The sequence below is a fragment of the Amphiura filiformis genome, chromosome 8, assembly GCF_039555335.1.
Source record: "Amphiura filiformis chromosome 8, Afil_fr2py, whole genome shotgun sequence".
In the NCBI taxonomy this organism is placed as follows: domain Eukaryota; kingdom Metazoa; phylum Echinodermata; class Ophiuroidea; order Amphilepidida; family Amphiuridae; genus Amphiura; species Amphiura filiformis.
In genome coordinates, this window is record NC_092635.1 from 48116600 (window position 1) to 48131072 (window position 14473).

The 14473-nt window shown below is 40.6% G+C and overlaps 1 protein-coding gene across 2 annotated transcripts in view; it reads right to left on the reverse strand.

Annotated features, from left to right (window-relative positions):
* The window catches only part of LOC140159133 (tubulin polyglutamylase TTLL13-like), a 42539-nt gene that overhangs the window by 18030 nt on the left and 10036 nt on the right, over positions 1-14473 (reverse strand). For both annotated transcript variants that reach the window (XM_072182488.1, XM_072182487.1), the window contains exons 2-11: positions 13685-14081; positions 12520-12560; positions 11193-11311; positions 10388-10518; positions 9551-9707; positions 8800-8943; positions 8076-8161; positions 7232-7457; positions 6239-6420; positions 5273-5461 (exon numbers count right to left, since the gene is read on the reverse strand). In XM_072182488.1, the coding sequence (XP_072038589.1) occupies positions 5273-5461; positions 6239-6420; positions 7232-7457; positions 8076-8161; positions 8800-8943; positions 9551-9707; positions 10388-10518; positions 11193-11311; positions 12520-12560; positions 13685-14064 (1655 nt within the window). In that variant the 5' untranslated portion in view covers positions 14065-14081. The remainder of the gene's footprint in view (positions 1-5272; positions 5462-6238; positions 6421-7231; positions 7458-8075; positions 8162-8799; positions 8944-9550; positions 9708-10387; positions 10519-11192; positions 11312-12519; positions 12561-13684; positions 14082-14473) is intronic.

Genomic DNA, 14473 nt, shown 5'->3' on the forward strand with positions numbered 1-14473 from the left:
TCATTGCATCAGCAAAGTCGGAGCCGTAAGTTGACTGGAGGGACAGACAGGCATTCTCCCGGCGGCGAGATGACATCCTATGGGCTAGGCCCATAGAACTCTCGTTGAGGTTAGCTGTTAGCACCGCTAACAGATTAACCTCAAGAAGAGTTCCGACGTTGCCCGTGGTCGTTCGCTACCTTCCTACCGAGGTGCTCGGCAAGCGTGGTAGCGACACTAGAGACTCTGATAAGCGGCGTGCTCGCTTATCGATGAGCTTTAGCTCCTCCTCCCACTGGGGAGAACGACCCGTGCGCCTTGGCCGCTAGCGGCAGGCGCTAGCAACGTCTGGATCCATGTCAGGGACCCTGAGGTAGGTTTCAGTAGTCCTCCTGCGAAACACGCAGTGGAAGCGTGCAAGCACGCGGCGTCAAGCTCCAGCGAGCCTGACAGCCCTACTGAAACCTACCCTTGAGGTCCGCCGGGAATGCAAGTGCGGGCGACCCTTGTGTGGGACGCTAGCTGGGCATCCTACTGAAAGATGCCCTGGTCCTCCTGAACGGACTCCTCCTGAGAGAAAGCCAGGCCCAAACCTTGGGCCACACGGCTCATCACCTCAGCGGTGTCCGCAGGCAGACCATTGCTAGCGAGTTCCTCACGGGAAGCGGGGAAGGATACCTGAAGCTAGCTGCACAGTCTCAACAGACTGTGAGTCGCTACTGGTTTCATCTTCCGACTCCTTTCCCTCGCCTTCAGACTCTGACTCACTCTCTGATGAGGAAGAGATCTGATGACGGGCATCTGAAGGTGGACAGGGAGGTGTCGCCACCGTGTGGCTAGCCAACTGAACACCAGCAGAAGAGGGAGTACTCCCGCTAGACCCGAGATGCTAGCTATAGCACCCGGGATCCGCCGCTCTCGCTGCTGTCGCCTAGCCATAGCAGTGTGCGGCCTACCCTGAGCTGTATCAGGGTTAGCCACTTTCGCCGCCGGGTTGGGTAACAACTGGTGGTACTGCTTGCCCAACGCTAGGCGGCACTTGCCACGGTGGAAGACCGTGGAAGAAACCACCCTGCGGCGGATACCACGGGCATACCCTGTTGGTAGCTGACCCTGAAAGGATCCGCCACCAGGGAAACCCCATGGAGCAGCAGTACCAGTACCGCCTCCCCCTGTTGCCACAGAGACTGTGGTAAACAGGACGAGTACTCGCGGTACCTGCGTGGTTGTAGCGTAGGTGCCCGGTAGGGCTCCCGGCGCGTACCACTGTACCCATGCCTCACAGCGTTCCCGCTAGAGGATCAAGCCGTGTGTATGGGTACCCGCTATACTGGCTGTCCCTTGGCTAAAAGGAGCTTGCCTAGTATCACGGGTAGCTGAGCGTGTATACCCTCGATCAGTCACCTCGCTACCTGAATAGGCAGTATCAATCAATGGAGCCATGCTCCGCTGAATAGATAGTGATCGATCATAAGAGGGTAATTGACCCATTGACTGTAATGGATCACCCACGCTCTGCTGGCTCTCGAGGACATAAGTGGGTTGTTGATCAGCCAGGCTGTTCAAACTACCTACCCTAACCTCTTGAGCCTCGCCCAAGGTCGCTGTGTGTGGCGGACCACTCACGGCAGCTATGGGCGCGTGCATAGTGGCTACCACTGAAGTCAAGCCGTGCTTCGTCTCGGTAGCTGCCACTGTTTGCACTTGGGTCGCTGTCCCGTGAGAGACTGCGAGCCCAACCCCGGTATAGCCGCTAGCCAGTCCCGGAGGACAGCCGGCAGCCATTCCAAGGCCCAGGGAATCACTCGGCGGTCCCACCATGGAACGCTGCCGTGTGACAACCCCAGTTGGTTCTGCTAAGACTACACCTGAAGCGTTAGCCCCGGTATCGTCTCTGCTAAACCCATGCACGTTTTCATTCGACCCTTGCGGGGAACGAAAGGCGTGCTGCGTGCCGTGGATCAACCCAGGCAAGCCCGGGGTTCCACTGGCACGCTGCGTGCTACAGACCGGCCGAGGCAAGTCCGCTGCACGCTGTATGCTAGGATTCAACCCAGGCAAGCCGGGTACCCTTGGCATACTGTCCGTCGCCGGCTACTTCATGGTGCTAGACCCGCTCGTTCGCCAGCAATAGACGGGTGTCCACCTGCAAGAAGCTCGCTAGAGATCTCACTGGTAGACTGGTACTCGCCTGTTAGGGCAAGTACCGCCCTGCTGCCTGCTACTAGCTTAGACGTAAAGTCAGTGCTTTCGCTGGCTGCTAGGCCTTCGGGCTCGCTAGCAGTCCCCGGAGGGTCCGCCTGCTTGCCCGGGACCGGAGCCCCAGAGGTTACCTTAGCGTGGCCCTTGCCTGCCTCGCTAGTACCTACCATATCAATCTTACCTGTAGGCTTCTGTTTCTTAGTCTTCGTCTTCTGTCTGTGTCGAAGACGTAAACGAGCGCTACTTTCTAAATCCTCGAAGTGGATGTCCGATAAGCCTATGCAAAAGGAAGCACACTTATTTGATTTAGAGCAATCCCTGTGGGAGTAGCAGAGTGGATGCGGGTCCCACTCTGGTACAAGGGAAGGGCATGATTGACAAGGCCTAGACATTGTAGTAATCGGGAGCGTACAGCACTACCCCCGAACACAAGCTCAAGCCCAATAAACAGACCCACACGCACAGTGGCTGACGCTGATGTAGTGGTATGATATAAAAATATATATACAAAGGGATGAAAAACTGAAAACCTTTTGGGGAAGATTTGTCAGGCTGGTCCTTCGAAACCCACGAACTCTTAGCAGTAACTCGGCGTCATCAGACGCCAGCACTGAAAGATATAACGATAGAGCACACCATAAACATAGCGATAATCACTCACCATACATGTATACACAGTACTGTACAAACATCTATTGTAACTTACTAGTCTGTTATAGTTGTTTTACGTGAGAACAAAATATAAAATGGCGTCCTAAGGGCGGCCATTTTGAAAACGTGTGTCCCGTATATGAACGGAAACACACATACAAGCTAAGTTTTTGGATCGTTTTTGTCACTTTTCTTGCCGAAAAATGTCGTCAAAACTATCTCCCTAGCGACTATACTGGTTGGTTTTACCTCAGTGTAACAAACAAACTGTATATCTCGATCCTTTGGTTCGTAATGATACTTAGCGTTGGTAAAGAAAAATCCACACGTCTATCTCATCTAGAAACCAAGGAGGATAAGGGGTGATTATCGTGTGTGACGTCACCGAATGGGTGAGTCCACTCGGGGGATCGGGGGTTTTTGTTATTTATTCATTTATGTGGGACAAAATGACTATTGGTTTTTTCCGCATCTCGGGATCGATGCAAGAAGTATCTTAATCAACATCGGAAACGGTAAGATCGACCGGTGTACTGAGTCAGACCAGACAGGTCAACAATATCGCTCTTAACCTGGGTCTACTTTTCGGCGTAGTGGTCAAAACCTAACCATTCCCGCCAATTATGAGCTGATCAAACTATATATTAGATTCCAAATAGCCTTTAAGGTTTGGGAAAAGGTTAAAGGTCATTGGGCTTTTCTAGTTGAAGTTCATGAACCCCCATGCAAGACATGACCTTAATCTTCCACACGAAGAGTGTGAATTTCAAATGGGATTACCTGAATGGTTGCTTCATTTGATTTGAAATCTACATCCCCTGTGTGGGAGATTAAGATCATAGGGGATATATGGATTTCAACTGGAATAGCTCATTGGACCTCAACCATTGGCCAATATCGAGAACGGTATTCACAAAAACATTATTGATATCTTCTAATATCATATGGAGTTAACAAACCTTCAATTGACAATCCATGCGCCAAAACATAAAGCAAATCTTTGTAGAACAAATGGTGGGCCTAGATTTCACGCCAGTTTGTGAGAATCAAAAACCATCCCAGTCACTTCACTTTCAACATGATTGATTCAACAAATTGATTCTTGCAACAAATATTACAAGAATCATTACGAGAATCGATTCAGTGATTCTCGTCGAATTTGAGGCCTGGGAATGAATGCTTTTTTAATGTATTGATACTATCACAATGTGTCCTTACTACACAAGACATAACCTGACAACTTGTAATAAAACACTGCTAATTACAAGCATATCACAACTACCAAGAAATAAATAGTTATACTTGTTTGCCGTTTCACTTCAGCTAATAAGAATGTTTACTTTTGAATTAATCCCATCCATTAGCATCCACTGATTCAACTCATTCCTTCACTCACTTTAGTTATGTAATCAGAATCAACAAAGAAATATCAACACACAGGTAGTGAGCAAACTTAACGACACTGATTAACTGTGGCCAATTAAGACTGCTTTTAAAATTATTTTGCCTAATCAATAAACCTAAAATTGGCTATTCCAGTTATATTCCATACATTACCTATGGAAGACATGACCTTAATCTCCCACACAGGGGGGTGCAGATTTCAAATGGATTCACCCATTCAGATAACCCCATTTGAAATTCACATTCCCTATACGGAATATTAATGTCATGTCTTCCATAGATGTTTATATTTCAACTGGAACAGGCTATTTTACAATAATGACCATAACCCTAATCCTAAATAATCCCTACCTTAATACTAATCTCTCATAACTTTTCATCCAAATCCTAAAACATAACTCTAAGCCTGATCTTAATATCTTAGAGTTGTGACATATATGATGCTGGTTTCATACTTTCTTGCGGCTTTGACAACAATTTTTGCTTCACTGCGCAGTCGCACCAGACACGCTAGCGGTGACCACCGACCACAATTTTTGGCGGTGCTGAGTGCCGACATTAGCTTTCAAAGTCATGCCGCTACCACACAGCGGTGTGCAGCTACGCTTGTAGAAAAGTACAAGCAGCACGATGAAGTGTCATGATTTCTAATTCAAAACTCAATCGACACATGTTGAAACTCGTAATGAGATTTAAAAATGCTGAAAAAAGTCAATAGATAAGCTTAAAATCACCCCGATATAAGTTACGATTGCCGACTTCCAGTGTAAACATACTTCCTTGTTCGTTCTACTTCCGGGTTCAGGTCAACTTCGGGACGTAATTTTCGACTTTCCGATGAAAACATGATGTACGGTAAGCTTATTCGGACAAAACAGCATGGAAATTTAATTTTTGTCTTTTTGATATGCGTCGTAAAGTGTCAAAAATGTATTTTGACATGTCGGATTTAGGGTCATATCAACGATAATACGACACATACGACCGTCAATAACAGGCCTACTGTAAAGTCTTCCATCGATTTCTTGTAACATACCTTGCACATTCACCCCTTGCTTTAGAAGCAGCCGTCTCTTGAAATAAGGAGCCGCTGTGCTGGAAGTATTTATCATACTTTTCATATCCATCTATGGGGTATATTCTACGGAAACCACCTAGATTGTTGTCTTCATATTTGATCTGGTTTACTGCCATGGTAGCATTGAGCTCTTCAAAATCCTCTCGCCTAATCAGATTACCAATGAAACAAACAAACCAGTTATGCATCATATACTTCAGTTTGAACAATTTTCATCAGATTTTCATATCAGGGGAACATGGTCAGGGTGTTGACACTTACATATTGTTATGAGTTTGACAGTCTGCCAAATCCAGATTTGTCTTTTGGTTAAATCCATATTACACATGAAATATTTTAAACTAAATTATCAATGAACAGGGGATAAGCGATTTAGCTCCACAGGGAAGCATATAATTTTTTTAACAGTGATCAGCGTCGACTGTTAGCTAACCCTGTAATGCTGTCTTTTTTCGCTTACTGATCATGCTGCTCACCGTAAAAAACCTTACTATGCTGCTCTCTGGAGCTGACAGCCTTGGATGGCATTGTGAGGTTTGATGTAATTGAATTGCTTAATTTGCTATTGTATTATGTGTATTTATTCAATGAAAAGGTTCTTATTTCTGATCCAATAAATTGCACTTACTGTTATCTTTGTCAAGAATGAATAAAGACTGCTACTGTTCATCCAATATTTTGATAACAACCTTTAGATTGACTGCATTCTACTGATCCTGATGAATTTGTTCAACCATGTTTTATTGTTTTGTTATTGTTTACTTCTGGTACCAAATAAAGATTATTAAACTCAAGGATCAAAATACACAGGTGAAGAATTACAATGAACTATAAAATACAAGGCAAACACCACTCACATACAAAGCTATCAAAGAAATTATTTTCCACCATATCATACAACATTTTTATTTTTCCCCAACTCACCTGAATTCTTTAGGTTTTGATCTTTGTAACAACCTCTCCTTCACTCTCCTCCTGTCTTCTTCGAGGCATTTCTTGCGATCAAACGGCGTCAGGTTTAGTAAACACATGGTGTCATACAACAGCCCTTCTTTGACTTCTTTATCCAGCTTGGAGTCTGTGTGGAAGCTTGGTGAATGATTCACCTACAGGTGGGAAAAATACAAAATGCGCTATTCCAGGTGAAATTCATACACCCCCTATGGAAGACATTACCTTAATCTTCCACACAGGGAGTGTGAATTTTGAATGGAGTCATCCAATCAGTGTCGTCTGCTCCAAAATGGGCTATTCCAGTTGAAATCCACACCCCCCCATGGAAGACATTACCTTATCTTCAATGCAATGGGGTTACCTAAATGGGTGTTTCCATTCGAAATTCACACTCCCTATGTGGAAGATTAAGGTTATGTTGTCAATAAGGGGTGTATGAATTTCAACTGGAATAGCCCAATAAGCTCATCTCCAATGGCACAGTTCAATAACCAGTAAACCTTCATTGACTAGTCACAGCTCAAAATTTGACCTCTAGTTGCAGAGCAAGAGTTTTTGTACCCAACACACGTATGTTTATTTCTATAAATCTTGTAAAATTGATTGTCGTATACATAATGCTTATTTTCCAATACAGTGTGTCCTAATAATTATTACCAGATGCTTTTATTTTCCCAATCCCCAAATACCCTGAGAAGATATCTTACACTTCCCATAATACATTTCTCCCATTTCAATTTTATGTACTGATTTGCTATTTAGTGCAACATGGGTTGATAGTGACAAAAATGAACAGAGCACATCCAGATCTTGCAAAATATGTTTATTTCTTATTAACATATTCTCCACGTGAAAATAAAGGAAACCTGTACAAAGTAATAGAAGTGTCATTTAATGAGGTGATGCATCATGTTGCAAAGAATTCTGGGAAGCGTAAGATACTTTCTGTGTCAAAATGCCTACCTCTAATACCCATGGTTTGAGTTTCTTATCCAGCATAATATCAAAGCCGAGAATTTCAAAACAAGCGCTGCCTTTGATGTGATTAGGAAAACAAGTACGGTAGTTATGCTTGAGGATTGGATGTGCAGATATGAGCGTCTTGATGATAACATCATGGATGTCTTCCCAGATCTTCTCCTTATCGTAACCATTTTCGACATACCACTCATCAATGGTACTTAACCGTCTAGGGAAGAAAAAAAATACAAAGGTAAAACAGATACTAACAAAAATATTTTTGAAAAAACATATTTTCTATACATATAAACGATAGGAATTTTTGTTTTTACTATCCTCTACCGTGTGATATACAACAGACAAGTTAAATATTTTGAGTAGTGGACTACTCAAAATACTGAACACTATTTAATATGAACGAAACTTGTTTACCGTTTTAGTTACATGTACTGCCATCTAGTTTGCATATTATTATAGCTACATACTCGCGCTTCGACAAGTGTCTTCCCTGATTACGGGGTTGCTGCCGTCAATCGTATGAAATTTGGCGCTAATGAGCTAAATCACAGCCACTGACTAAGAATGTCAATTGTCAAATCACAACCCATTGGAGGTAACTTTGTCGCTACATCACTAGTCACGTATGAACGCTGGTAACGATCAGGAAAATACTATCAGCATTAGAGTACTAGCGATTACGCTATGACTACTACTATGATATGGGAATAACACCCTAGCTTGCATCTTACTAGTTCAGTTCGTTTGCATTTTTTTGTTCACTTACTACAGGATAATTTCAAACTCTATGCACACAATCAGCAGAAACATTGAACAAATGTTGCTTTACCTTTTATGTCCAGTGTAATCATCTCTGATGAATTCATCGCTATGTTTGTTGACGGCATAGTTGGTTAGATGCATACACACATCATCCTATAGAATGATATAGAATGAAAGTGGAATAATATTAATGTAATGTAAATCACAACTACAGTAGTACTGTCAAATTATTACAGAAATCTTGAGTGTCCTATCTAAATATGTAAACTAGTATTGAATGTAAACTGTATTAAAAAGGATTGCCACTCTAACTCTAATGTTAATTATGTTTATGCCATTGCCAAACCTGTCAGTAAACGGTATGTGGGGGTGCATGTTTGTGCAGGGGTGTGTTTGTAAACACTGGCAAATGCGGACAAACACAAGAAATCTCTGTGTAACAGCAGATACACAGGAATCGTCAACATACATTGTTTCTAGAGAGTGTTTCTAGATCTAAACTGCATAAGAATGAATCATAGTTATTGTAGCCAGTGTAGGGTGAGCCTGCACCTGGGGATGTGGATTTAACCACATCCACAACAAGGTGGAAAAAATAAAATGTGCATGTCCATGGCTACAAATAGGTTTTTATGTGTGTAAGTATCTTTTGGGTGTGTGTTTATCTATCTGTTCATGCTTACACAAGTCTGATAATTTTGGTATTCTGTGCTGAGCTTCATTGTAAATTCGCCCAGACACCAGGCAACAACAGTAAGTTGAACCAACAGGTATGTCAGTACCATACTTACCACATTACTATTTGTAGGTTCTGAGTATTTCACAGTTGCAAATCTTCCCAAGCCATCCTTGTATACATACACTCGTAGAGGATCACATGACGTCACCAGTACATAGACCCTCATGTCCAGCTTAAAGCCGTCTATTAAAAATGGCTGTGGGGGAAAACAAAAAAATACAGAATTAAACATCACATTTCAATTTGTAACTACTGCACTCTGTATATTACAGAGGTATCAGAGCATATCAATACTGGCTACTGAAATGTGCCGAAAACTAGAATGTTAATAATTATTTACATCAGTACTTACAAGGCTACATACTGCTCTTATACATATTCATTAACACTTGTAATTACATATTATACTGGTAATATCATCATTTCTAATGATTGACTCTTCCAGTTACAATCCATACACCCCCTGAATAGGTGACTCCATATGAAAAATACACCCCACTGTGTGGGAGATTAAGGTCATGTCTAGCCCAATGCTGTGAGATTTTATGTTTGTTACATTACACTATTTTAGGGGAGATTTATTTACAGGTTTCAAGAGATAGTTTAACATTGATTCTTTTCTTCTCCTCTTTCACAAATGAACATTTTAAATTGCCCAGATCATGAAAACACTACTGCTTTAATTTCTACAACTGTCAATCTGAAATACACAACATTAGAAAACTTCACACACACACCCCCTCAAATAAGTCTACTCAAAATCTACATTATCAACTGAAAAAGTTTTTTTATGACAATCTTACCTTTGAGACATACTGTTGGCACACCATATGTTCCCCTGGTTTGATATCCTTAGGGTTTCTAGTTATGAAGATACCCTTTCCTTGGCATCCACTCTCAGGTTTACAGATGTACGTCTTGTTCTTCTTGGATCGACAGAATGCCTGGAAGTCACCATAGCTGCAAAGTGGTATTTTGTTAACAGTGATTTGTAAGTATATAAAATATATGATTCAAATAAATTGTATGACTTCCAAAACTTTATTTTAGAGCTGGAGAGAAATTACTGTTTTTCAAATTACCACAAATAATAATGGAAAGTTAGTTGGGATATCAATGAAAGCCCTACTCATTACTCTTGAGTAAAAATGGCAGGTTTAAACATGCAATGAAACAAATGTGTCATTTTCCTATGTAATATGTGACATGATCAAGGTGAACGAGTCACATGTCAGCAATTTTCAATTAGAAGTTTTTACATCATTTTCTGGCAGTTTTATATACTAATACTACATTTTGATGTAAACCCCATCAAAATCGGACATCTGGTTGCCGAGTTATGAGCAATTTATCAATAGCTGAAAACAGTATAAAACAAAAGAATTTTCCAATATCTCAAAAACAATATAAGCAACATCCGACTCACTCCCCTTGATCATGTCACATATTCAAAATGTCTAAAACATCAGACTACCATAGTGGTGAAGTATATTCAGTTGAAATCGGAAAATAAAGAATCAAAATTGATGTTAATCAGCCCTTTTGGGATCTTGTTTCCCCTTCGATTGGGACCACTTTCTCAATGACCATAACTTGGAACTCTGGGAGCCAAGAAGATACAATGAAGTAAAACTACTTACTCTGCAGGTAGCACCCATGTCCTTGGAAAGATTGCATACTCCTTAGGAAACAACTTTGATAGTCTAGTTAAATTACGAGCTAACAGGTCCTTCCTACAAATCTCAACCATTCCTGGAAAATGGTTGATTTTCTGTGCAAACAAAACAAAATTTATAAAATATTATAACCTTTTCTGATAACAGCAAAATTTTAAAGTATCAATTGGCATTTTAGGAAAGGCAACAGATATGATTGCTGAAACTGTATGGAAAACAAGTGAGTTTTTCTTGAAATTTTATTATGAAAACCTTTAAATATGATTTCTGAATTCCTGATGAATCTCTCCAATAATATAGGTTATAGGGCTTATTAATTAATACTTGATATTTCCATGCCTTTATAATCCAAGCAAAGTGTACTGTAATCACACAAAAGCATTTAATGTGCACACAGATCAATTGTATGATTAATGATGTCAGTGTGATTGTACACACTCATGTCTGTGCCAGCCATCAAAACAAGGACGTCTGAATTAATATTTAATCAACATACCGAGGACCAAAATGGCGGATTTTGTGTGTGCAGAGCTGTGTATGATACCCAGTGCGCAATATGACTACCAACCACAATGCACAATAAAGGATACATATCTAAAATGTATTTGGCATGCAACTGCAGACCACTGCATACCAAGGATAGTGCTCGTTTACAAGTTTGTCCACGGATTAAATGTGTGAAGTCTCATGTTTGTCCTCATTTGCAGGACACCGATGCATCCCTATACACCCCAACCATATTAAAGTACACACGCACACAGACACTTACCTGGTATCGTTTCATTTCCATAACTCTCTCTAAAGCCACTGAGAAGTCTGTCCAATATAACGTCCACTCATCATCCTCAGAAACTTCTTTCATACCAAACCTCCTTGACATTCTTCTCACTATAATCAAGAAATTATATTTATATATATATCAACGTTTGATGAACTTTAAAATAATAAATAAAAAAGTCACAAAACTAAATGTCACTATGAACAATATTGAACATGCTACAGGCTCCATCCACTCCATAGGTTGGGACAGGGTAAAAATATAGGATAGAGATACTTGGTTGGAGGAGTCAATGAAGCCATCCACATCAAAGTCAAGGGAGTGATCTACAATGTAAACAGGGTGGATCCTTCATGTAATTATTTCGTGTAATCTAATCCTAACTCTAACCCTAATCCTAACCCTAACCTAGGTGCCACCAACTTCTACCACTTATGACTTGTTAATCCATTCACCTAACCAAAGGTCAACACCCAATGCTTGTTTTGTTTTATTTCTTCTTTTGCCTGGGTTACTCATTCAGTGGATGTCTAAGGTGTCCTCTGTTCTTCCATGAGGCTATTTCTGATCTGATGACTAGGCCTGGCATTTTCGGGTAATTTTGTACCCGGTACCCGCCAAGATTTTTCGGCGGGTAACCGGCACCAAATTGCATTAAAAAAAAAAGTTTTTTATTTTTTCGGTTTTGTAGTGTCCCTGGACCTAGACCTAAATGCCAGGATCATTCATGGTTGACCTAAAAAAAAAAAAAAAAAAAAAAAAAAATTCAAGATATTTTGTATTTTTAATATGAAAATCGATATTTGTATTCATAAATCATACTTATTAATGATTTCAAAATGCATTCAAATTCAAATTCAATGCATTTTGAAATCATTAATAGACTATGACATGAATACAAAATCTTGAAAAATAAAAACTTAACATTTTTTTTTTTTTTTTGAATTTCGGTACCGGGAGGGTATTTCCTACCCGGTAATGTAATCTCGGCGGGTACCCGTTTACCCGACCGAAAATGCCAGCCTTACTGATGACCCAGTTTCATGTAACCCCCCCTCAACATCAGTCGGTATTAAAAACCAATGGATGCTGGTCGCAAACCATCAACACTCCACAATGTAAGTCATGAGGACTTCGCTATTAAAAATCTACTCCCGCCTTGATAAATGTCACTATTTCGATATGAAAACCCACAAGTTTAAGACAATTTCAAGAGTTATTTGCAGTGAAGTCCAGTAAAGTTTAGAAATGCATGCATTACAGAACAACTTCCTCTTACAACTTAAAATCATTTAATTATCAAAGAGTTTAAACTTACCCGACTCATATCTACAATTGGATAGATTTATTCCAATAACCCTGTGGAGAAAAAAAGAACAAATCAATGTCTACATATATGACTTACAAGTGCACTATTAATAATAAAAATATTTTAAGAAAACACACACCTTGTAGTATTTGAAGGTGCGTGGTCAGATTTTTCAGATTGTGTTTTCTATGTACCTTATATTGAGGCCTACTATTAAAACAATCTATTTGAGTTATTTTGCTTAAGTAGTTCTGTTATGAGCACTGAGCAGCAAAAATGTGTATGACAGTGCTCTCTTTCTGATGATGTCACCTAATCGATATTGGGGTCTCAGATGTAAACAAACAACACATGTGTTTCCCACGTGCCCACGGTGTGAAAACACCAAATACTGCGTATTTTCTCCTCTGTTTTGTCATCTTTCACTTTAGCTTCCATAAAATAATTGTTTAAACGGGAACTGTATACTGGTTACCTTTGTTTCAGGTTGTTTGATACTACAAAATACAAAAGATACGGAAAAACCGTGATGCTATTTGAAAATCAATCTTTGTTTTGTTTCACATTTTCGCTTACTTTCTACACCGTGATTTAACTAAACGCCAGCATCTGCGAGCTGGCAATCCCGCCGCAGGGCGCCTAGCATGGCGCAAGGTTGACCGCACGCGCTGGCGCGCTATTTGCGTTTGGGTGTTGATGACTCAAATGCTGGACCTAATATCGATTGATTGGTGACGTATGAGAAAAAGGTCTATAGATAGAATGGTACATACTTCTGGTGGTGGTTACCCCTTATCACATTTTTGTTCACTGTCTTAACGAAACATATCTCCGACATTAAATTTTACTGTGGTAATGAGACATACATATATTTTTGAGCATCTTCTGATACTAAAATTGCAGTTTTGATGAAGAAATATGAGGGAATGAGGCTGTCAATCTGGCCACACACCAATATGTGTACTAACTAACTTTCATCAAACTCTCAGATAGGTGAACTGAAGTTCAAGAATTTCTTCTGAATAAAACCTTTACAGAACTTTAGCTGAATTAAAAATAATTATTCCGCTCGATTAAACTTTTTGCTTACTGTTTATCAAATGACCATGACTCTCTAAATCCATCACACAGACCCAGTATTGTCTGTGTTAATTGATCCATTAAATGTACTCACTTCTTTTTCCTTCTCCTCTTTCTCTTTGTTGGTGATGTCTTCCCTCCTGCCTGTGTCTTCCGAGGTTTCGATTCTGTTTCGGTGACACTGTCCGCTCCTTCCCCTTCTTCCTCCATGTCCCCTTCTCCATCCTCCTCCTCCTCTTCGTCCTCTTCCCCTTCCACCTCATCATCTTCATCTTCGTTATCATCGAGCGCATCGTTGATTTGCGTAGGTTCGTTGTTGATTCCAACCATATCTTGTTGTTGTCTAGCTCTGTCTTGTGAGGTCACTGGTTCGGATCTTGTTTCTGGTCTACTTGAGTTGGTCATGCCTTGTCTTGAGACAGTACTTGTTGATGTTGGCCTGCTGTTTGTATTTTCATCTTGTTTAGTTACCATAGTGAGTACAATCTTGTCTGATGCATCAAATAATATAAAACAAAACACTGATTAATGATTTGTGAAATGGCTTTACAAACAGAACATTTTTTAATACTTTTTTTTTTCAAACAAAAAATAAAACATTCTTAAGAATATTAGTAGAGAAAACAGTATTAACCCTAACGGGGGAAAAACTTACAAAATCTTTAAAGAACCACTGCGCATGCAAGCATTGCACATGTCGGGCATGATGCTATCAGCCTAAGTCTTATATACCCCGGGAATCACTAGCCGGGTCAGCCAAACCCCCGTAACTACAAGTCGGTGATCTTGTGCATGGCACTCGAGGGGTCTAAGGTTCGAAACCCAGGGGTGCCAAGTAAAAAAATGTTCATCTTCTCTCCTTTTTCATTCCTCCTTCCCTTTC